The 24082-nt window shown below is 38.2% G+C and overlaps 1 protein-coding gene across 1 annotated transcript; it reads left to right on the forward strand.

Moving 5' to 3' along the window:
- Positions 1-383: 383 nt before the first annotated feature.
- On the forward strand, positions 384-24082 carry LOC107737541 (ephrin type-A receptor 2-like). Its single transcript, XM_016549048.1, has 17 exons — positions 384-550; positions 1199-1266; positions 2454-3102; positions 10973-11128; positions 11287-11622; positions 12612-12736; positions 12839-13025; positions 13682-13781; positions 14250-14305; positions 14390-14515; positions 15214-15399; positions 16273-16334; positions 16496-16705; positions 16862-17011; positions 17107-17300; positions 17689-17844; positions 21273-24082. The coding sequence occupies exons 1-17, from the start codon at positions 469-471 to the stop codon at positions 21379-21381; spliced, it is 2952 nt and encodes a 983-aa protein (XP_016404534.1). The 5' UTR covers positions 384-468; the 3' UTR covers positions 21382-24082.

Consider the following 24082-nt stretch of genomic DNA (forward strand, 5'->3'; position numbering starts at 1 on the left):
AATGTTATAAATTAAAGACAAAATGTACTTTAATAGTTTATTTCTACAATGCATTTGATATCAGTTCAAAATATAATGTAAAAAATTATAGCATTTGTTGTATGGTTTTAATTGTTGGGCTACTGCTGAGAAAATCATGATCTTTGACATGGATAGAAAAAAAAAAAATTTAAAGGGGAGATAGCTACATCCATTTGATTGTCTAGCCTACTGTAAATTTTACAGGTAAAAGCTACACGCTGAAAGAAAAGTCAGGGGCGGGGTCCCAGCACGGAACTCATACATGTCAATGCCATAGCATAGACTGTATGCCCATGAGTCATGACCACCTTCCTATAAAGAGGTCGATCACATTCCAGCGGGCGGGGTTCATGAAGCTCCGCGTTTCTCACAATATGAGTCTGTCGAGAGCGCAACTGGAGCAGCAACTGGACTGAGCGTGGAGCAGACAACATCACTGTCCACAAAATGGATTACAGACGGGTTAAGCGTATTTTATTTGTCAGTGTATTTATGAACTTTGTATTTATTTCTCTTCAGAAAAAGGAAGGTACGTGGAATTTATTCTTTCAAACTTTCTAAACTTCTCACTCAGGATCTCGCACACATGGTTTAAACTAGTTTAAAGCTTTGTACTGTGCCGTGTATAGCTACCTAAACGTCTCTATGGAAATCATTTTCATAGTTGCAATGTTTGGCATAGTGTTAAATCAACCTGTGCGATAAATATTTAATAGCTACTGGTTTCGTCGATCCGGTGCAAGATTGTGCGTAAAATTTCATTGTAAGTTTGAATAGGTTACCTCGAACTGTTGAAATTGTTTAAAAAGTAATATATGCCTTTAATAGGCTGTTTTATATCTAAATAGCATGTCGCATTTAATGTAAGCTATCTCACGCGAACGTAAAACACTCTAGTGAAGTATATTTATTAAGCGAAGAGTGAAAGTAGCAACGAAACATAGGCTAGCCTACTAACCGGACTTTGCAACGAGTCTTTCTATTATGATTTTTTTGTATTTTTTTGTATTATTATTATTTTAATTAGTAGCCTAATAGTAGCAGCAGACATAATTTCCACGTTTGTTTCTAGTAGTATTCCTGTATGCATTTACTTTATTGTTGCTGTATCAATTACTGCTGTTGTGTATCCTGACAAAAATATTTAACATATGATATTTTTGCGTTATTGTCACAGAGGTGCTGCTGGATATGGTGGCTTCGGGAGCAGAGTTGGGTTGGTTGACATCGCCTGTAGAGCACGGGGTGAGTTTACTGTAGGCTACTTCTACCGTAAGAACCTTCAGTTATATGGGCTGTATTTCTTTTCGTTTGTTTGTAATTTTTGACTGAACAGGTTTTTCCTTATTGGACAAGTATAATTCAGACTTTACCCTCAAAACGTTCCTGGAAAAGTTTCGAGGATTGCACATACTTTGCCTGCTGAACACTTGTAGTCTCGTGCGATTTTAAAGCCCCGTGTTAGCGACTGTAAAACTGAGGGTGTAATTAACTTTTAAAGGTTGGCGCATATGGTGCTTTTTGTGACGTGAGCTGAAGAAGCTATAATGTTAACTAGAATTTAGAAGCATAACTGGTTTTGAAATCAAAAGGATGTGCTTTATAACGTGGTAGCTGGTTTATAACTAGTATAGACCAATTTGGACCAGCAACGAACCGTACTGGTCACAGTTTCTTAGGGTAGTCAAGCTGGGTATTAAGGAATGATAGTTGGTTGACAAGGTTAGATCAGCTAGTGTATTTTAAAACCATGTTCCAAAAGAGCTACTGGGTTTTCCAGCAGGGAATGATCTGGGATGGCAAGTACAGACTTGTTAAGTTTCCTTCCCACCAATACCTTAAAACGTGGAAAAAGCAAATGCACGCAAAATAATTAAATCTCAAGCATTTTCCTTTAGACTCTCATGGAAAAAGCTGATAAATTAAGAATGTGAACAAGGTGTCAGCATGTTCAACTTTATAGAAAGTTAACTGCACTCTTAATGAGCTGCTGTTTATCTAAAGAGTTCAGTGTCTTTTAAATGTATGTAATGCTTTAGCCTAAACCACAAAGTTTCTTTTATATGGAAGCATTCGTTGCAGAGACAGTTTTACTGCCATACCACACACTACGAAAACAATACACCTCTCCTGTAATTAATATCACGGTGCACATGAAATTAGAGCTAAGAACACACATGCACACTGCATGTGAACAGATATGTTACAGCACATTACATCAGTCATGCAATAGAAAGACTTCTGCATTGTTCCTTGCCAGAAGTTGGTGGGTAATTGACCAGCATCCTCACTACTACTTAAAATTCCACGGTCAGGACATTTCGTGTTATTTTTGTCCTCAGCATTCGCTGGCATCTTTTCTTTGAAATTTTGTTTCCACAATCTTGGTTTTGATTTCTTGCTAACATCCATTTTTTAATTTCATGCTGCAGTGGGAGATAGGCCAGCGGGCTGTGAACGGCTCTCTGTTGTATAACTATTATATATGTAACGTGGAGGAACGAGAACAAGACAACTGGCTTCGTACTACATTCATCCAGCGCCACCCCACAGCCTCTCGGGTCTTCGTGGAGCTGCGATTTGTAGTCCGTGATTGCAACTCTTTCAATGCAGACTCGCTTGTCTGCAAGGAGACCTTTAACTTGTACGCCTCTGAGGCCGACGCGGACATTGGCACTGCTTTCCGCAAAGGCCTGTTCCGCAAAGTGGCCACCATTGCTCCAGATGAAATATCCAGCCTTGGGGAGATGAAGATGAACATTGAGACAAAAGTAGTGGATAATCTTTCTCGCAAGGGCTTCTACTTGGCCTTCCAGGACATTGGGGCCTGCGTCGCCATCTACTCTGTCAGGGTTTACTATAAAACTTGTCCAGCAACAGTGAAGAGCTTGGCAGAGTTCCCTGAGACTGTGGCAGGGGGAGAGAATCAAGCCCTACGGGAGGTGGCTGGAAGTTGCGTCTCAAACGCTGTAAGCGAGGACCAACCTCGCATTTATTGCACCACGGATGGGGAATGGGTGGTACCTGTGAGCCAATGCCAGTGCAGACCCGGGTTCGAAGCCATGAACGATGCATGCCAAGGTAAGACATAAGTTTCTTTGTTTGGTTTCCACAGGCTGAGTCCAGCACCAGCTGTTGTCACTTAAGATTTCTGGTTTGGGTCAGGAATTTGAATATTGACTAGACTTCCACATAGATTATGATTAGCATTCAGTTGTAGTATATCATTATATAAATTACTGTATTATTTTACTAAAATGTTTTGTATTATTGTGAATTTTGTCTATCCTTACCATACATGCTTGTGGCTTGTGATTATTTTTCAGCACTGTATATAAGAAATACTAAGAAATATTATAAAAAGGATTTTTTCCCTTTTCTTTAATGGCTCTCATTTTATACAATGTAGCATACTTTTCACACACTATATTTTTCACTTTTTAAGTTGCTTGTTGTAATAATGATTGGCTATATATACAGATGGATATATATACAGTATATATATATAGAGAGTTATTTTTGTTCTTTATACCTCTGTAAAATGTAGACACTGTATTTTACACATTTTAAGTTGCTCATCAGCCATTTTGTTCATGCTGTCACTCTTAAAATTTAAAGTGCTTTGAAACCTGTTTGCTCTTTTTCACTGTGCGTTTGACTCCCATAACCCCCAGCATTCTTTAAAACACAAGTTCAGACGTCAACGACTTTTGCAAACCTATTGTGCTTTAGGCAGAACGTTTCAATTACAGCTTTAGACCTAAATCTCGCATTGAGGATGTGACAATTTCTCATTTTTATTAGGCGTATGTCAGTCACCTGTTTTTTTGTTGTTGTTTTTTTCTCTTGTGTTCTTATCCCTGCCACACCAGAGCAAGATCAGCCATGTGACAGTCCTAAAGTGCTTTGTGACTGTGGAAATGAAAGCACTGGCGTGTTGGGACTTGATTAGAATAATTCTGTTTTAAACGTCCTCTAACCTCAACACTTTAACATATTTCCTCAGTTCAGCCACATGCAGTGACAGGTAAAATGCAGGCAAGTGAAACTCAAATGATAGCAAAGTTTCAAACAGGGCATCTGGGTTACAATTTCTTAATTGTAGCGGTTACACATTACAGTGGCCAAGCTCATGCGCATGCATTTTTTTGGTTCGTGCAGATTCCTTGTTTTATAGTCCAGGAATTGTGGGAACAGGTGTGTGTGCATGGTTTAGAATGGGAATAGATAAAGTGTCAGACTTTGGAGAGGGAGGAGATTGTAGTGGAAAGGTGGAGAATGGAATGTAAAGGTAGCAGAACAATGTAGTGCTGTGTTCCGAGACAAACCCCCCTCGCCAGAGCTGACTCATGTTGATGGATGTACTGTTGATTAAAGGCAATCATTGTCGAATAGCCAGATCAGGGGGCTATGGGTAAATGCGTGGGTGGGGTCAGACAACCGTTCGTTCTCTGAAAAGGATGGCAAACTGTCCTGTGGTGGTGAGAGTTTTTAACAATATAAATATCAGACATGCACGCGGCACTGGGGTTTAATCAGTATTGACGCTGACACAGTTTTCCACTAATAAAATACACCCTTTCTCAGTCATAATGAATAAAAGAGCGCATACCTTTGTTGACCACACAAAGACGTGCTGCCTGACCTATGCTAGACTGCACTAGGAATTCATGCCCACACCCTGTCACGCACAGTAAACCGAGGTTGCCAGAGTTGGACAGCTATAGATTCTGGAACGTTTCAAAGTGCTATTGGCCTCCATATGGTTGATCTATAGGAAAAACAAGACACTGATGAAGCCGGAGGGTCTTGAATCTTTCATAGTTGCATTATATTTCCATAGAAAAATCCTTGTGCTTTACTGTAAATAAGGCTTTTCCTGCACTGGAACATGTTAAGCCCAGAGTTATGGGTGACCAAGTTAGAGTTGTGTGTGTATAATGTGTGGTGAGTGACTGGCTGGGTAGTAATTGACTTGGGTGTGTGTCCTCAAGAGCCATAAGTACTGGTTTTGGATGGATCTTCTTCCTATCCTGTTACTCTGGTCTTTTCTTTTCTTGCTTGCTTTCTTGTTTTCTTGTTCTTAGTTTCCCACCTTTATACCCTCTCTCAAACTGATCGTGATCCCTAGAGTTTTCCCAAATTAAACCGACTAGGCATGGTTTATATTTATTGTTATTGGCTATTCCAATGACAATGTTATTTTTGGCCTTGACTGCAGGTCTTAGAAGTGACATGTATTAAATGTTTAAACATCCACTTTCACACAGCTCTGCAAACACTGTTGAAGCTCTTCTGGGAGATTTCAAATGGTGTCTTGTAAATAAACAGCTTTGCTTATCCCCGTCTGTCTCCCAGAGACAAATAGATGCTTTTAGGCCATCCCTAGTTTACATACAAAAGCATTTTAAATAAACGATGGCTCTGACTCACATACATGTACGTGTACGGTCAAAAGGTTGTGAAATTTTGGAATTCCTTGCTTGAGAAAGTGCAAAGGGCACTCGAATACCTCGAGCCATTGGGTGACAGCGCAGAAGTGGAATACAAAAATCCTCTGTAAGTGAGATATCAGAGTTTGCTGGGCTACGAGTAAACAAAAGTAAAAAATTAGATGTTCAGCTAAAATATGAGCAATTGCGCAAGCTTAAAATTTGCGCTAAATATAGTTCAGCAGTATTCCATCAGAACAGGGTTGATGAAAGCAGTGATAATCTGTACCCTGAGGTGTAATTATTCTCTGCTTTATGTGATGCTAATGCCCTCTTCTTTTGCCTTCTTCAATTCTTGTATACCTACCACAGAAACCATTTATCTCCATCTATGAGATTCTTAATCTTACTCAACTAGCAGTCAACCACAACAACTCATTGCTGGTTCTTTCCATTGCAGTACCATTTGCCTGGGCAAGTTTAGATAATGAGGAGCACTTCCAAATGGGTTTGGTTGACGTCTTAGATCCTCTGTCAACCTTATGTGCCAACATCAAACAAAACGAGAGTGGATGACATGGTTGTTCTGATCATTTCAGGATAATGACTGCTGAAACATACTAATTAAATGAAACTATGCTCACTGGAACTCAAAATGTTTGCTTTGACCATGTAGGAGGAGGTGAGCGAGTTACCATAAGGAGGGAATTGTGTGGATTTTTCCACCTTAGTAATTGGTCATGTACAATTCTGCCATTTTTGCGTATATAATTTGGTACTTTTTTGAGTTCAGTGACATAGTTGGTCCACCAATGGGGTGGAATATTTAGGTTTGACGGTCTACTGTGGCTTTTACATGAGAGGAGTGAACTTTAGGATTGTGTGCATGTGCTGAGTGTATTGTGCTGCTAGTATGTGAGATCAGCAGTTTCCTGCCTCCATGTCAGCTCTGCGTCCCCCGAAACAGGACAAGCTATAGCGGAAACCGGAGGCCTGCTAATCCTCAGTGACCCTCCAACTCGTCCGCTCAGGGTTTTCTATTGTCACTCTCGGTCACTGGCTTCATTCACTTATTCATTTCCCACTTATTAAGGAATTTTGTTTATGCCTTTGCTTAACATTTTTGGCCTTAACCAGACTTTTCCCATCTGTGTTGCCATCTCAAAGTTTGGACGATGGGCTGATGTTTTGTATGGGTCAGAACGAGAGCAAACCAGAGCACTGGTTGTGCCCATTCAGTTGAGAGATTTGTTTTTTGTAGTATATTTAGGTTTCTTAGTTAACTCTTTTCCTAATTAACAAATCTTCTGGATGAGTCTCAGTGTTTGTGTCCTTTTGTGTGCTGTCATCTTCTCTTCCTCTTGCCCTCTTTCCTTTAGAATGAGTGGAAAGTGTGAAAAGAGAGGGATTAGAGCATTTATTGTGTCTGTTAATGACTAGATGAAAGAGTGAGTGGAATTGTAAAGCGTAGATGTAATTCTCTTACAACTGTTCCATTGGGCTGATAATCCTTTGCACTAATGCTCTCACCACACCTAGAGACCATTCCCTCCCTGCTGGCTTCATGTTACCACTGCATCCCCCCATACATACAAACACACTCACAGCACTGGCTTTGTCCCGTCTGACCAGAAGAACCACTCCAATGACCATTTTGTGGTCCATTTTGTGGTCCAACCATGTTCTGTGGAAAATGCATTTTTGTAGGAAAATTAGTTAGTATATGCAATCTTCAGTAACTCTCAAAAATATTTAGGGATGAACTGATATAAAAACACTAGAAAAAAATTAAAATCTGAAAATTGTTTCATTATTTAATATTTTATTTTCATGCCTGATGGTATAAATATCAATACTATTTTGTCTTGGTTATGCATGTATTTAAAAATAAGTACTTCTAAAAATAGATAGAAACTCTAATAATAGGCAGAAGCAGATAGATCAACAAAAAAATATCCAACTTCAAATTTTCAATATTGACTCATTGACTGATATGATAAATAAAAAATCACTACTATAGGCCGAAACCTGATTTCATCTATTTTTATTGTGCATACCTTAAAAATGTTGTTTTATTTATTTATTAAACAATTAATGTAATATATATTAGTTAAAGTGTGCTGCTCCACCAGTTGTTGATGGGCGAGTTTATCAACACCACAGCAGAGTAAAAAATAAGTTTAGATATTAGAAATATTATTATAAATAATTGTTTATATATTTATTATACTTTTTAATATATATTTTTTATAATATTTATAATATTATAATAAATATTATTGATACTTTATATATACAGTATATAACTAACAAAAATAATTATAATTAAATATATAAACTTAATTTTATATATGTTTGTTTAAAGATTAGTTAGAGCTATCAGCACATATAGCTGAGTAGTAAAGTTGTCTTCACCTCCTTGTAGGCTGCAAAAACCAATGTTTATGATTGCACCATGCTATCTTAATCTTCATTTTCTCATGCGTGCATGTTTTATTTTCTCAGTGGCTCTCTGTCTGAATTTAACCTCTTCCCCTGTGAAATGAGCCCCTGGCCACTGTCCGCACTCACTCTGCTCTGGTGTTTGTTTTACTTGGCCATCAACACCTGGCGGAGCAGCACACTTTAACTCAACTCTGCCTAGGGCAACATGTAAGCCCCTCTGTGCCTAGGTTTAAATGACTAGGCCTTTTGTTTTTCTTTCCTTTTTCTCATTCGAAACCCCCCCGTCAAACTCTTGTCCTGGAGGGATTCGCGCTGTCCCGCCGCCATGTAAACACTCATTCATTCAGCCCTCCTTCCCCTTCTCTGTCGACCCATCCATCCATACATCCGTCCATTAACGTCACCCTCTCATCAGTCTTCGCTCTGACTGCTCCACTCAACCCACACGGCTCACAGACCCCAGTAGGTCATCGGCGAGCAGGATCCAGCTACTCTCACAATAAACAAACAGTCACTCAGAGGCTCTTATGGCCTGGGCTCTCGGTGCCAGATAGTGAGACGGGGCCCATGAAAGACGGCCGACACATCTCTGCATCTCTGCTGGGAAGTTTGTATTACATAAATGTAATCAGCGTTCCTCAAAAGCCATAAGTCGTTGTTCGCCTCTGACCTCTCGCTACGCTTTTGGCGAATGAGCCAGTTTCTCCTTTCCAGAGTGTGTCTAACATTCACCTTCTCTGTCCATGCATGCTTTGATTGGCTGCCTTAGAAAGGAAGCTACGCGTCAGCCTTGCGCTTCCTGCTTCCTGTTGTGTCCAAAATGCGAAGACAAAGCCCCTCGCGCTGAACCAAATTCCTGCAGTATTTTGGAAAGTGAAACATTGGCTAAAAACACCACAGTAGCTTTAGAATTCAATTGAGTATTGCCGTGTAAAATAATTTTTCTAAATTGTAAATACATTTTACAAAAAAAATTACTCTTTCAGTATTTATACATCAAAATTTCACATTTAACTCAGTGTGTTACTTGCTTTGTCTTTGTACTTATTTTAATGTTTTTTTAAATTAATTTAATTGCAGAAAAATTAAAAATCAATACTATTTTGTCTGACAAAAACTATTTATTTTAGTTTTTAGTTTCTTTTTACGTCAAATCAATGTTGTTATGCCTAAGTGAATTTAGAAAACACAACATAAATAGTTACATTAATATATGTATTATTTTGTTGGTAAAAAAAGAAAAGAAAAGAAAAACAAAATCTAAAAACACAACCTCCACAAAGAAATATTAATTTATTTGAATTATTTCCTATATTTCCTAGCAATTTCTGAGCGAAAATAGTTTCAAAGCAAATCCTACATCACATTTTTTTCATTGTGGCTTGAAAAGTTCGTAGATCTGATTCCTTACACACAAAGTGTTTTGAATAAGTTTTGAGTCTTTTGTAAACTTTTTGCATAAAAGGATTAAAGCAGCCCTCCAAACGCCGTCAGGTTTTTGTCCGTGGCTGTTAAGAAGCCAGCCAGCGCATTAACACGTCATGCGGCATCTACACTATTCGAAACAAGTGTTTTCTCTCTCACTGCCCTGAGTGGCATTCTGCGCCTGTTGTCCGGACTGAATGGGCCGTCGAATGTTGTGCTAGACGCTCACATGTGGCAATGCGGCAAGCGAGGGGACTTAAGAATTTGGAGATTACGAGTGGAGAGCCGAGAGGGGGGCGATATGAAACGGGGTTCGCAGCAGCAGCTGTTTGGCCCCCTTCGCTGTGAATAGGACAATTCTTTTTCTTCCCCTACTCCCCCCTTTCCTTTCAAATCCCACCAGGACTCGTTATCCCTCTCTCCCTCAGTCCCCCTGTCTCCCACACTATCCCCACCTCCGCAGCGGGGCGCGTTAATGAGTTGCAGTAAAGTCTCCACAACAGCTGGCACAGAAACAAGATGAGGAGTCAACTTGAAAGAAGGAATAAATAACACATTGGCTCGATCTTCGAATTCTTTTCATGCTGCGAGTTTTCTTTTGAAATAAGAGAATGCGTGCTCTCAAATATTAGAGGTAATGTATACCACCGTTAACCCCCTTCCTGTGAGGGAGAGCAAGTGGCTCAACCCAAAACAAGGCCTCAATTGATACAAAGCATTCAGATGGATGCAACATCGTTTATAATAGGTTTTATTGGTTTTGTCTCGTCGCGCTGGGCCAGGGACACGGCATCACAGTATGGTAAGGGGCGTAACATTTCCATCACACGCTTGACGTATTCGGCCAATCACAACGCACTGGATAGCTGGCCAATCAGAGCACACCTCGCTTTTCAGAACAATGAGCTTTGTAAAAATTGACGCGTTTCAGAAAGGCGGGGCATAGAGGAGAAACAATAATGTACAGTATGTGGAAAATAATGTGTTTTTTTAACCTTAAACCGCATAAACACATTTCATTACACCAAATACACAAAATAATGTTCTTTTTTAGCAACGTCATATGACCCCTTTAATATTTTGTTATATAATGCAAAGACATTCATGTATTTTTAAGTGTGGCTTAGTGGTCCAAAGACTTTTTGGGACCACTGTATGTCTAATATATTGTATAATCACTGTATGAATAATATAATGTAATATATGATACGTATATATGTCTAAATGTATAATATCTACTAGACTTGGTTGACAACAACATTCTTCTTCTTTATTGAATTCTTTGTTAGATGCAGCATTCATCCTGTCTGTTGGTTTTATGCGTTTTGTTCTGCTTTCTCTCGTGGTGGAGTTTTGAGAGCAGAGGTACCGTGCTGGAATGTGGGATGACTGGTCCTGTTTGTAGAGAATGGGGGGGATGGTTCACACAGGATGAGTAGGAGTGTGCTTAGTCTTGCTCTGTCAACTTTGTGCACTCTTGCACACAAAAAAAAGCTGTAGAGAAAAAAAAACATCTTCAAAGGAGGTTAATTTACTGTGTTCATACATAGATGATCACTTGACATGTATATACGCTGTGAGCAGTTTAATTGCACAATTTGCTCTCATCCTTATCCGTCATCATACATGTGCTTTTTTTTTTCTTGCAGAATGTCAGTCTGGCTTCTTCAAATCGTCAGTGTCCAGTGAGGCCTGCAAACCCTGTCCAAAAAACACCCAGCCCTCAGGTCATGGCACCACCAGCTGCACCTGCAAGGACGGCTTTTATCGAGCAACTGAGGACCCCAAAACAGCCGTTTGCTCTGGTGAGAAGCTGCCTCTACATCTCACCTGTCATGAGAGTTGCTGTCATTTTGTATTTACATACAATATCCTTTCTCTGTCACTCTTTTCTGTAGGGATTATCTAAACCAGTACAGGTGAATGGGTAAATAAAAGGCTTGTCTGCTCTTTGTCTGCTCAGGTTTACCCTCCGCTCCTCAGAGTCTGGTGGCCACCACAGCTCAGATGTCAATAGGCAGGCTTCAATTGTCATGGAGGCCCCCTGCAGACACCGGCGGGCGCAGTGATATCACATACACTGTGGTTTGCGAGCGTTGTGAGGGGAGGGCATGTCAGCCTTGTGGCGAGAAAGTGCGTTTAGATCCAAGCAACACTGACCTGAAGGAGACCAGAGTCACTGTGAGTGAACTGGAGCCCCATTTGAACTACACCTTCACCGTGGAGGCACGGAGCGGAGTGTCCCAGTTCAGCAATAAGAGAGCCACCAGCAGCATCAACACTGCTTTACATTATACAGGTCGGTGCTCTAACTGATCACAGTAGTAGAAAGCAAAGTGGCCAGTTTAACAGATTTACTAACTGATTGAAAATGTAAAAAAAAATTCTACTGTTCAAAAATATGGGGTCAGTAAGATTTGTATTTATTTATAAATTAATACTTTTATTTTTAAGCATTCAATTAATCAGAAGTAACAGTAAAAACATTTGTAATTTATAAAAGCATTTATTTTTAAAGGATCATGTGACATTGAAGACTGGAGTAATGGCTTCTGAAAATTCGGTTTTGCCATCACAGGAATAAATGACATTTAAAAATATATTAAAATAGAAAATGGTTATTTAAACTGTAATAATATTCCACAATACTAATGCTTTTTCATATAAATTTTGATTACTTAAATGCAGCCTTGATGAGAATAAGAGACTTCTTTTAAAAAAAAATAAAAATAATTGTACCGACCCCAAACTTAAAAAAAAAATAGTGGATTTTTTTCATTCTCATTTTCAGTCTCTCAATTTGAACTCTTTCATTTCATTTTCACAATTTTTTCTTTGGGAAATGAAAACTATAAAAAATATATTTTAAAAATTATAGTAGTAGGCTTTAATTAAGGTTTAAACATGCAGCAGAAATCTGATCGTTTTAGTTTTTGTAGTATAAACAGCAAAAAACACACTCAAAGTCAGATGTTTACAAACCTGATTCAAACCACATCCATTTGTGGTTTGAAATCCGATTAAAATCAGATATTTTGTGAATTATAGTCTGTACGGTGACTCCAGTCAGATCGAATTTCAGGGTTTTTTTCCTAACCCTATTGAAAGTGCACAGTGTTTACTGGGACTGTTTCCAATTACACTCAATTTTCCCCTCACTATAGCGAACCATGTGACATTCACTATTTGCACACAGTCCTAAAGATCAGATTTAAAAGTTTTGGGTGTACAATATAAACAAGCTCATATACGTCAGAGACTCAAACTTAACTGTTGTTTTACCCCCAGATCCCCCAAAAGTGACTGCGTTGCATCTTGTGGACAGCAGCTCCACCAGCCTGTCGCTTCAGTGGTCTGTTTCTCACCGTTCCAAACCAGTTGCCACACGTTATGAACTGATGTATCGCAAAAAGGTCAGTTACAATATCCATTTCAGTCTTAATACGTAACTGCAAATCTTGATCCATGATGTTATTCTCCATTTCATCATCTTCCTTTCATTGTCATGTCTACAGGAAAATGATGAGGAGATAGCCAATGGAAAGGTCACTACCTACACTGTGCTTGTGCTGGAAAAGAACTTGGTTCAGATCAGTGATCTGTCTCCTTCCACCGTCTACTTGTTTAAAGTTCAAGCTCTCAGCCCAGAAGGAAACCCAGGCAGCTACAGCTTGGAACAGGAGTTTTCAACGCTCCCGCAAGGTGAACAAAGTGAAAATGTTTGCTTTTATGAAATCAAAATTGTATATTTATGGCTTTCAGTTCTCTGGATTTGAGGCCATTTATGTGTTCACATACCTAAACACTGACAAAATTCACTGTTTAAAATGTACAGGCTTTTTCTTAGTGGAAAATGAACCAAAATACTGATGACTCATTCTGCACTACACAGATATTTGTACACAGTCCAATCAAATGTTCTCTAGAATGAGAAAGTCCCGCCCCCAATACCACCAGCAAATCAAGTTCATGGCTATGACGTAACTACATACTATTGGCTATTTAAAAAAGGGACAAACACGTTAAAGACATGTTACGCCCAAATTTCCTGTTTCAAAATGCAATACATCAACACAGACAAAAGGACTGTGCTGGGCAAGCAAATTCATTGGGTCTTTTATAATTAAAAAATATACATTTTAATATAATTGTACAATAAAATGTTCTATTGTTTTTCTTCTTCTTATGAATGGATTATTTTTTTTTAAATCAGTGTCAGAATGTGTTGTTTTGGGGGGGTTTTAATAACCTACTTGTCGTTAAGTGACAGATAATGTTTCTTTGCTCTTTTATGTTATGGAGTGTGTTTTATTCTTGAATGACTCATTTGCTTGGCTGCTTTGTTGTTGTTTTCCCAGCTTCTCAAAAAACAGGAAACACAGCAGTGATCCTTGGGGCCGCAATCGGAGGAGGCGTCATGCTTTTCATCGTGGTAGTGGTCCTGCTTCTGCGAAAACGGTTAGCAACAAGCACTTCACGCACACACCCAGCTTTGTACCTCTCCCCCAGTCACTCCTTCAAGCCGTTCCTTTTCTTTCTCCTTAAAAATCCATTCAGTGTTTCCCTTTCACCGCTCTCACACGGCTCCTTACCACTTTTGAGGAAGAATCAATTTGCTGACTGCTCACTAAGTGTATCTTAACAAGAGGCGTGTTTGAAAGGAGATGAATCAGAGAGGCATATTGTGTAAGACAAGAGGCGACGGGATTGTAGCAGTTCTGTGAAGGCGACCTGAGCCCTTCGTAGTTCCCTGTGATAACCCAGACCTCTGTCACCACTTGGCAAACACAGACCACTTTTTTTCTAAGCACTCCTCGACTGAATGGAGCCGGTCCAGCGCTGGCCACTCTTAAAACTCAAGTCTGAAAAGAAATCTGTGGGTTTGCTGAAAAACAGAGCACTCATTGAGTTGTTTTTCTTCTACAGGCGAAGAAACTCTCACACCAGACAAGGGCCAGAGGACGCCTATTTCTCCAGCCCAGGTTAGTGGCATTGAATTTCATTTGGTGGCTTTCTTCTTTTACAACCCCTCCTCTTAAATTCTCCCCGAATTCTCTTCAATGCAGACCAGTTGAAGCCGTTGAAGACCTACGTTGATCCTCACACGTATGAAGACCCCAACACGGCGGTGCTCAAGTTTGCCAGCGAGATCCATCCTAGTCACATCACAAAGCAGAAAGTAATCGGAGCAGGTTAGTACATCCATGGCAGTTTGACAAGCCGCTGTGGGGCTGTTTTGAATGCATATGTTACAGTTCATTGAGAGTGACAGCTTTTTTACAGTTCTTTGGAATGACAGCTTAAAACAAGGCGCACATTAGAAATTGTCTGATTCAAGCTTTACATGTTAGAGCTGGAATATTTTTAGTGTAGTAATTCTTTCCCTCCAGAGATGTTTTTTTCCCTCCCAATGTCATTCAAATTGAATTAGTGTTGTTTTCTTAACCCGCTCTGGAGGTTTTTTTCATATCCCACATGGAGGAGTACTGCTATAAAAAAACCTGAGTTAATTAATCATGACTTAAAAATAAAACAAACAACCGCTAATTTAGACCTAAGTCCTAAAGTGTTTATAGGCTATATATCAAATGTCAAATTTAAATGAGAAGATCAGTGCGCCATGGTCGCGTTTCCCTTGTCCACTTTTTGTCTGCTTGTTGTACACAGATTCTCATGCCCCTTCTGACCCCCTCCCATGAATCCACTCACTAATGTTCATAGGCTTCTCCGTGGCCAGATGCATGCTGGTTATCATTTCAAAGCGCCTCCTTCATGTTTTTAAATAACCCCTATATGTCATGAGGCACGATTAAAGTGTTGTCATTTGATGTGTTGCTTATCTGATGCCTGTATGCCTCTCAATTTGGTGGATTGTGTTGCTGTGCTGTAGGTGAGTTTGGAGAGGTGTATCGAGGAATTCTGAAAGCTCCCAGTCGCAAGGAAACAGCGGTAGCAATAAAGACGCTAAAGCCAGGATACACAGAGAAACAGAGGCAGGACTTCCTCAGTGAGGCCAGCATCATGGGACAGTTCTCACATCAGAACATCATTCGACTGGAGGGGGTGGTCACCAAATGTGAGTGCCCTATCAAGTGTAGTCTACATCTAGTTTTATAATAAATTTGAATTTAAAAAATAAATAAATATATTTGTAAAAATTCCCAAAAAAGTATTTATTATTTATTAGATAATAAATAATGTGATTCATGATTAAATTGTCAAGCAGATAGCTATATAATTATAATTAAATAAGCCCCTTAAAAAAAAAAATAAAAAAAAAATATTAATTAAATATATCATATATATATATATATACACTTTTTATTATATTTTTCATTATTTTTTTAATAAAATTTTTATTATACTTTTTATTTTTTATACACCTTTTATACCCTGCCTTTAGAAATTAGAATGGCCCCTTCTCTGCCTGTCTTTAAGTCCCTGCTACATCTGTTTTCCTTAGTGTATTGATTACTGTTATTCAGTAATTTTTTAATGGGTTGTTCATATTTTTTATTTGGCTTGCTTTCTGTGTATGTTTTTATAAATTTCTCTTCTGTAAAGCACTTTGGTCAGCCTGTAAATGTGCTATACAAATAAAATGAACTTGAACTTGAACTTGAACTTTTATTATTTTCTAATTTTATTGTATAAATATGCAAATAATTATAGACAGTTTATAGTAATAAATTATTTGTAGTAGTAAATATGTTTCTTTAAATAAAAACATGCTATATATCTGTGTGTGTGTGTGTGTGTGTGTAGCGTTATTTAAAAAAACAAAAAAAGTAATTTATTGTACAGTAAAAGTTTTGCATTAAATAAATATTAATAAACGTTTTTGTTGTTACTTGAGTTTTATCCTCTGAAAATATTTACTGAGAACTTATATTTGTTTTTACTTTTCGTTTTGTAAAGCCGCTTTGTGTCTTTGTCTGTTTGTTTTCAGTCAAGCATGCCATGATTGTGACTGAGTACATGGAAAATGGAGCTCTTGACAAATACCTGAAGGTACGTTTGTCAAATTCATCACTGAGGCAGAAAAATTATGACAGATGATACTGACATACCTTCAAAGTGATTTAACATAGCAAATAATTTACTCAAGAATTCCCTTGTGTGGTTTTCCTTTCACAAGAACAACTAGAAATAAAACTCTTACTTCTTCACAGGACCATGATGGCGAAATGTCGTCCTTCCAGTTGGTTGGTATGCTCCGTGGCATTGCGGCCGGAATGAAATATCTGTCAGACATGAGCTATGTACACAGGGATCTGGCTGCCAGAAACATCTTGGTCAACAGCAACCTGGAGTGCAAGGTGTCTGACTTTGGTTTGTCACGTGTTTTGGAGGACGACCCTGAAGGAACCTACACCACCAGCGTAAGTTCACATAGCAAATAAATGTGTGGCTACAAGCTGCTCTTAACTCCAGATGTCTTTATTTTACCATCACTACAACCTGGTTATTATTTCAGGATTTTCGGAAATTACAAGGGATTGCCGACACTTGTTTATATGTTTTTTTTTCCCCAACAGGGAGGTAAAATTCCGATTCGTTGGACTGCTCCGGAGGCCATAGCTTACAGGAAATTCACGTCAGCAAGTGATGTGTGGAGTTTTGGCATTGTCATGTGGGAGGTCATGGCCTTTGGAGAGAGGCCCTATTGGGACATGAGTAACCATGAGGTACGGACTGGCCACACCACGTCGGCTATGAACAATAACTCTGCTGTTTGTCTCAAAGGATCTTCCGTCTTATCTGACTACTTTTGTCTATCTAGGTAATGAAGGCCATTAATGAGGCTTTCCGCCTTCCTGCTCCAATGGACTGCCCCTCTGCGGTCTATCAGCTGATGTTACAGTGCTGGCTGCAAGATCGCTCCAAACGGCCCCGCTTTGGCGACATTGTCAGCATACTAGACAAACTTCTCAAGAGCCCAGATTCTCTGAAGGCCATTGCAGATTTTGACCCTCGGTAAGTGCTCAACACATACTTTGAATTCTTAAAAGGCTCGTACAAAGCCTCACAAGGCGTGAACGGCAGAGAGAAGTTGAGGCATGTACCGTCTATTACACAATTTTGCGCGTTTCAAACAAAGTCATTCCTTGGTAAAGATAAGACATGCAACCACGTACCAGTGGTGCTACTGAATGGTTTGGCATCTTCAGATGTTTATCACATTGTAGGCGTGCAAGAGGGAGAAATCTGACAGTTTCATATCTTAATCAGATTCTCGAACCGAACAGACAGGTTTTCCTCTCACAGTGTGTCTCTTTCCCACCCAATAATTACAATAAGGGAAAGGCAAAAAAAGGTCTCACTGTGTGGTTTGTTGAATGTATTTGTGTTCTGTCTTTGTCAGAGTTTCCATTCGGCTTCCCAGCACCAGTGGCTCAGATGGCTCTCCCTTCAGGTCTGTGGCCGAGTGGCTGGAGTCCATCAAGATGAGCCAGTACAGTGAAAACTTCAGCATAGCCGGAATCGTCAGCATGGAGCAGGTGCTGCAGATGAAGAGCGAGTGAGTAACACAAATTTCCCCTCATTCTGGACCTTTAGCACGCTATACAAGGGAAGAATGGCTGTGAGCAATCAGATGAGATCACGCCAACTGTCCAAAGTCCATTTCTGCAGAACTGATTTCTGCTTTACTTGCTGTGTCATATCCTGGTGTCCAGATAAACGGGACACCAGGACATGACTGGGGTTTTCAGTAGATTAAAACTGTATTTTTTTCTATAGTTAATTCGCTCAAATTTAGTCTCTAAATATATAGAGACTGGAGTCATAAAACGTTTTTTACTTGTTCTGTTATCATGACTGTTTGCCCATAAATGGTGTTTCTGCCATACAAAGACTGCAAATGTCCTTATTTATTGTTAAACATCTTAATAATTTAATTTATAAATAAATGAGCTGTTTTGAAGAAATGTCTCCACCATGTACAGATAAATGACAGTTCAAAGAATAGTTATTATAGTGAAAATAAATAAATAAAATAAAATAAAAATAAATTGTGTATCTTTATTATTATTGTTGTTATTATTATTATTATTATTTAATAACAATAACATATTATAACTGGTGGTGGATAAGGAGATTGCCCCCTTTCATGTAAAGCGCTTTGAGTACCCAGAAAAGCGCTATATAAATGTAATGAATTATTAACAAATTATTATAACAAGAACAAAAACAATAATAATAATAATGAAAATTATTATTAAAACAAAATAGTTAATATGTAATGTTTTTATTAATAATAATAATAATTATTATTATTATTATCTCACTATTCAAATATGTAATTTAGTTTATATTTGCATGTATTATTATTATTAATATTGCTATTATTATTACCACTGTTCAAAAAATTATTTAGCTTATTTACATACATTACACTATTCTCACTTAAAAAAAAAAGTAATTTCTCTTTTATATAATTGTAATTTCACATTAAAAATGGCACTGTTTGGACATACAGTATCCTATTTTGTAAACTTCCTTCAATTTTCCCTCTTACATAATACAAAATTAGTATTCTGACATTATGTAAAATAGTCCTTTGAATAAAATAGCCCCAGATGAACACAATTTGAGAGTTCTGGGAATTTGGGAAGGAATTCAGGGTGTTTGGAGAGCTTCCTTTCCTGTGGCCTACAGCCTACACTGAGGCTGATTGGCCAGGACAAGATCGTATTTAAATAAAATGGTATCTTTTAACTTTTAATAATTCCTAGAACATATAAATATTTTCCATGTTTTTGTTTTAGGGATCCGGTAATTGAATGTGGCTTAAATGTATGCTTTGGTTGCAAGGATAATCTCGCACAACCGCAGACCATTTTTGATTTACTGTATCTGGCGAGCGCGGAAACCACATAAATTGTAATAACGATTTAACCTTCTGAAGACTTTTAATCGAGTCAAGCAGTAACAATTTACTTAAAAACGTAAAAACCTTTCAGCAGCATCTCAGCAAACACCTTAAAATGCTATTCGTTGATTCAAGTTTGAACGGAAAACACTGTGGCAGCAGAGAAAGAATAGACGTGGCTTTTAGTGGCCTGGATGTGGTGAAATGTGGCATGCTGTTCCCCCTCCTCTTCTGCCATCCCTCCCTTCCTCCCACTGTTTCGGCAAACTCTCTCATCCCTCCCATTCCCAACAGCGCTAGTCAAGGCCTGTGCTTTCACTGTAGCCAGGAACCACCGTTTCTGCCTGCTGGGGCCATGAGGCTATGCGGCTGCTCCCCCTCACATCAACACGATTGGACTTAAAAGTCAGGACATGAGATGAAAGAGTGTAGGGATGGTGAAGGAGAGAGCTGGTGTACATGTGGAGGTAAAGATGACAGTGCTGGACCTCACGGAGGAGGCAGTTTGACTGATGAAGGGGTTGGGAGTGTAGTAACAGCGTAGCTCCAAGACCTCTGGCTCTGCTCCCGTGGGTGTTTTTAGCCTAGACGCTCGCTGAACTTTGTGTGGAGGACCAGAAATGTCTTTGATGTGTTTGTCTTTTATTTTATGGCCGACTGTTCCATCTGGTGTCATCTGGTAGCACTCTTTAAAACCAGAAACTATTTACAAGTCCTCCGCTGCCTGTGCCGGCCAGCTCTGATTCATGGCGGGTGAAGGGAATCCTTGTGAAATCATCAAGGCGCTAATTAAAAATGTAATTAGGACTCTTATAACATGCTATCTTTCAAACGCCTCCTCAAAATGACTTTTTGAAAGACAAGATTATGTATCATTTTCAAGCAACCTCCCACCGTGTTATTATCTTTGGTGAAAACTAAAGCAAATGCTAAGAAATAAACATCTTTGATATAAAATGTAATAAAAAGCAAACAAAAATAAAATATATTTATTAAAAGCAAATAAAAATAAAAACTGGGGAACTAACCTAAAATACATTTTTAAAAATATATTTTTGACTCCAAAGACACTAATTAAAATGAAGTGAAAATGGAAAATTAGTTACATTGTAGTAAAAAAACTTTGATTTGTATGGTGTCTTTGCTAAGGCTAAAATAAAAATGAAGACTACAAAAAAACCTGTGATAAGTTACGAAAACTAAAACAGAAACTAAAGAATAAACGTTTTCTAAATAAATAAATAAACTGAAATAATAATAAATAAAACATATTGGCAAAATAATGAGTCTAAAACCAAAATAATCTAAAATTAATTTATGCCATATTTTAGTTTTAGATACATGCTGTATTATAAAATTGAGTGCATTAATTTGCCTAAAACTGACAAACCAAAATTGACAAAAACTCCACTCCCCTCAAAAAAAAAAAAACCTAACAAACAATTAAACTGCAAAGACAAACTGAAAATAAAACAAAAATTAAACATAAACATAACTCGGCAAAACTGAAACTGAACAAATACTCAAATAAAGCGAAAATGGACATAACTTCATAGTTTTAAATGGTATATTATAAAACTTCAAAAAGCATTTGCATGGGATATTATAAAATAAGCTTAAACTAAATCAAAACTAAGACTAAATTAAAAGAGAAACTAAAGAATAAACATTTTGTAAATAAATAAACTGACAATCTTGGTCAGGATGCTCTTGTAAAAGAGATTTTTAATCTCAATGTGCTTTTCCTGGTAAAATAAAGGTGGTAAAAAAAAAAAAAAAAAGTTAAAATTTGGCAAAACTGAAAATAAACTAAAATACATATTAATGACTCCCAAGCTAAAATAAACTAAAATAAAATGAAAATGGACATAAATTCATTTTAGTTTTGGATACATGCTGTGTTATAAAATTTTGTGTATTAACTTTGGCTAAAATGAAACAAAAACTGTAAGAACTAATACAAATTAAACTGAGAAGACAGAATGATAAATAAAAATATAAACAAAATAAAAATGTCAAAACCTTAATCACCCTGCCCTCCAGTTCTCACACACTCTTTCTTTTCTGTTTCCCAGGGATATTCGTAACATTGGCGTCCGTCTGCCGGGCCATCTGAAGAGGATTGCCTACAGCATCTTGGGGCTTAAGGACCAGACGAGCACCCTGAGTGTGTTTGCAGTGTGAACTGTCTTTAAAATGCACCGAAGGGACCGAACCCTTTGGCCGTGGACTGCATAAACTCTCAGCTGCCTCGGGATTGGACTGCAGGGACAGCCCTTGACCTGGCCATAACCCTCCAGTGCAGCGAGATGGACTCTCACCGCTGTGGAGACGAGTAGCATTTGGTGTACTTATCAAAAATGGAGGAAGTGTAAAACAATCAAAAAGCTATTGATGTATGCATCAAACCATGTATATTAGATATATTTTTACCATACGCATACGTTTATTTTTTAGAGAAGATATAGTCCATTCTTTAGTATCGTTTTTTAAATTTTTTGTTTAGTTTCATATGCATGCTTAATAATTTTCGCCGGAGAGCGATCAATGCTAGTTAGCACTCACTCTATGCTCAGATCTTATGTTGCTCCTCCAATGCTGTTGGCACTGTATTGCTCTGTACTTTTCAGCAATACGAGAGAAAACCAGACCCACAGGTCTTTCTGTACCAGAAACGTGGACTCAAAGCTGGCGGTTATGGGTTTAACGTAAGACTTAACCATGTTCTGCTGAGATCAAGGTGATTGTAATGCTCTCTGGTTTCTATCATGCTTGAGTTGGCCATGATTTGATGTCTCGCACGATGACATTTCTTTACAATTGCACTCTCAGCGCTATATGCTTTGGACCATCAAGTTTAAAGTCTCTGGTTTAGATGAAACAGAGCAGCGAGGCGTTCCTTAAATCCTGTGTTTTCTCTGCAAACAAGAAGAGAGGAGGCACCGCCATGAAATAGCACTTCAATCAGAAATCTCAACAGCTGTCTCATCCCTTATCGTTATGAAAGGTTACGGCAGCGATGACATTAAGGATCGAAGGGAACAAAGAGCGAGCGAAATGACAAAATGGAAATGGGTTAAGAAGAAAAAACTGTTCTGGAACAGATTGTCGGACTAAATCAAATGGGAAAATGCGATCCGGCGGTGTTCTGCAAACAAATGCACGGTTCTGATTTTCAGATATTTGCACCAAGTGACAGTCCTAGCAAACTAAGGAAATGATCAAACAGACAGTTATGCGGACCAGGATATGTGGATGTCTGTTATTCATTCTGTATCAGCAGATTAAGGTCGCCTGGAGCTGTGAATTGCAGAGACTATCTTTGGCAGATCTGGTTTATGATTAACTGATCCAAGATATGCTGGGATGAAATTGTACGACCTTTCTTGATTATTTCCTCTGACTTATAGGACCTCAATATGATTTCACATGTGGGGTAGGTAAGCCCCTTGCATGGAAAAAGTCTTTCTCCAAGTTAAACTCCTTTTTTTTGTGTATTTACAGAGGAGAGAAACAGCTACATAATGTCCTTAAATCTTAATGGATATTGCAGTTCCTTGTTAATTTCACTTTATTCTGATTATTTCTAGATGTTGAATGCTGATGGGTTCTTCCATACTTAGAAATGACATATTTAGTGTTTGTTTGCAGTTGATATTGTGTTTCATGTCTTTTTTTTAAGTGGAACATTGATACTGGCAAACTGCAGGACTTTTTTGGAAAGGGAAATTTGTCATTTTTGATCACCCATCTTGGTTCTGACCTTTTTCTAAACATTGAAATTTGAAACGCTCAGTACAAACATACATATTTCCAAACAAAATACAGTTTGATTGGGCCAATTGTTTTGTATTTTATTTAATAGTCTATTTATTTTTTACTTTATTTATTGTTTTAATGACACTGAATTTGGATTTATTTGTAATGGAAGTTTGTCTTTCAGTCACAATAAAATCTTTGTATCTTCAGTGTCACATCAATTTCTTTACTTGTTTCTTAAACAATAAAAAGGCATAATAGAATAGAAATGAAGTTGCTGCTTCTGATTACAGCTTCATTGTAATGCATTAAGCACTGCCGTAGTGAGCAAGTCAATACAGCTCAAGGATGCCAGAAGTTTTGCATGACTGCATTATCTAATTGGTCAAAGCAGTCCCTATTTAATTAGTTGCCGGTTTGCAGTCCATCTGTAAACTATGTCAGAAACCATTGAACCTTATAACCCGTGCAGGACAATTTACTTTGTTCTCAATTTAGCCCCTCCTGTCCATAACCGCAGCCTCACTGAACCCAAATTAAGAGAGGCTTTTGTCGGGCGCCCAGAGTATTGAATTTATCAGCTGCTGTTGAGTGATGCAGGCAACAATGCCACTAATGCACCCTTTTGATAAGGTGGAAAATGTCATGGTTGGAATGTAAATATTTATATACGAAAATAATCGGACTGGGGAAGCTGGCTAAAGAATGAAATGCCATCATGGAAGTCAGACAGGCAGGGCAGGGAAACAAAATGTCCCGTATCCGTTTCTTTGACCTGCATTATGTCTGCGTGTCTGTCATTGTCTAGGTAGCTTCGTCATCTTTTGTTCAAATGCCCTTGCACATGTGGCCTGGAATTATGTATTTTAGTTTTACACAATATGTGCCTCATCTCATGTGCTTCAGTGTGTATGCTGTAAAAAAAAATAAAAAATAAATATAGGGCACATTGTACTGTATTAATATGTAGGAATTTTCCTTGTTGATTTTTTTTTTTTTTACAGGTGTTTCACCTGTGTTTTGATTTTTGCACTCCATGCATTAGGTTAACAGAAATATTGGTAAATTAATAAATAATATCCTGGCAGAAAATTACCAATGCATTTTTGTAACAGTGTGTGTTTGT

Source organism: Sinocyclocheilus rhinocerous, unplaced genomic scaffold, assembly GCF_001515625.1.
Source record: "Sinocyclocheilus rhinocerous isolate Xijiao unplaced genomic scaffold, SAMN03320098_v1.1 scaffold72, whole genome shotgun sequence".
Lineage (NCBI taxonomy): Eukaryota > Metazoa > Chordata > Actinopteri > Cypriniformes > Cyprinidae > Sinocyclocheilus > Sinocyclocheilus rhinocerous.

What these genes read in the sequence shown, in the direction of transcription:
- LOC107737541 (XM_016549048.1), top strand. Translation starts at nt 469, where the DNA reads ATGGATTACAGACGGGTTAAGCGTATTTTATTTGTCAGTGTATTTATG. An exon ending in CATGAACGATGCATGCCAAG is followed by an intron (nt 3,103 to 10,972) that starts GTAAGACATAAG and finishes TTTTTCTTGCAG; the next exon opens with AATGTCAGTCTGGCTTCTTC. An exon ending in CGCCTATTTCTCCAGCCCAG is followed by an intron (nt 14,306 to 14,389) that starts GTTAGTGGCATT and finishes TCTTCAATGCAG; the next exon opens with ACCAGTTGAAGCCGTTGAAG.